General features: G+C 49.7%; 1 protein-coding gene across 1 annotated transcript in view; it reads right to left on the bottom strand.

Annotated features, from left to right (window-relative positions):
* Positions 1–649: 649 nt before the first annotated feature.
* Positions 650–960, bottom strand: part of LOC101849619 (leucine-rich repeat serine/threonine-protein kinase 1) — a gene marked incomplete at both ends in the record, with an annotated part of 4,588 nt that continues 4,277 nt past the window's right edge. Inside the window, 1 exon segment of the mRNA XM_035969993.1 lies at positions 650–743. Coding sequence (XP_035825886.1) covers positions 650–743 — 94 coding nt within the window.

The raw sequence follows: 960 nt of genomic DNA, 5'->3' as shown, positions 1-960 counted from the left end.
ACAGCACACAACACACACAGTACACAACACACAGTCTCACACAACACAGAACACACAACACACAGTCTCACACAACACACAACACACAACACACAGCCTCCCACAACACACAACACACAACCTCACACAACACACAGCACACAACACACAGCACACAGTCTCACACAACACACAACACACAGCCTCACACAACACACAACACACAGCACACAACACACAGTACACAACACACAGTCTCACACAACACAGAACACACAGCACACAGTCTCACACAACACACAACACACAGCCTCCCACAACACACAACACACAGCACACAGTCTCACACAACACACAGCACACAGCACACAGCACACAACACACAGCACACAGTCTCACACAACACACAACACACAGTACACAGTCTCACACAACACACAACACACAGTCTCACACAACACACAACACACAGTCTCACACAGCACACAACACCCAACACACAGCACACAACACACAACACACAGCACACAGCACACAACACACAGCATACAACACACAGCCTCCCACAACACATAACACACAACCTCCCACAACACACAACACATAGCCTCCAACAACACACAACACACAGCCTCCCACAACACACAGCACAACCCACAGGGAGCCTCACCTGACCCCGGTAACTCCCACACCAGCACGTTGTCCGACTTGAGGTCTCGGTAGATGATGTTGTGGCAGTGGAGGTAACTCATGGCTTTTGCCACCTGGGGGGGGGGAATTTTAAAAAAATAAAAAATTTTAATGCCCCCATCACCACAATTGAGATGATATAATTGAGGGCTGACAAAGAGACAAAGAGACAACATGTGACCAGAGAGACGGAGACAGTGAATGAACATTCTCCCCACTCAGGCTCAGAACTCTGGCCTTGGGAGTACAACCACAGGGCAACTGACTGCTCCACCATGGACGCAGGGGGGG

Source organism: Aplysia californica, unplaced genomic scaffold (assembly GCF_000002075.1).
Source record: "Aplysia californica isolate F4 #8 unplaced genomic scaffold, AplCal3.0 scaffold00206, whole genome shotgun sequence".
NCBI classification, from domain to species: domain Eukaryota; kingdom Metazoa; phylum Mollusca; class Gastropoda; order Aplysiida; family Aplysiidae; genus Aplysia; species Aplysia californica.
This window is presented reverse-complemented; position numbering and strand designations above follow the sequence as displayed.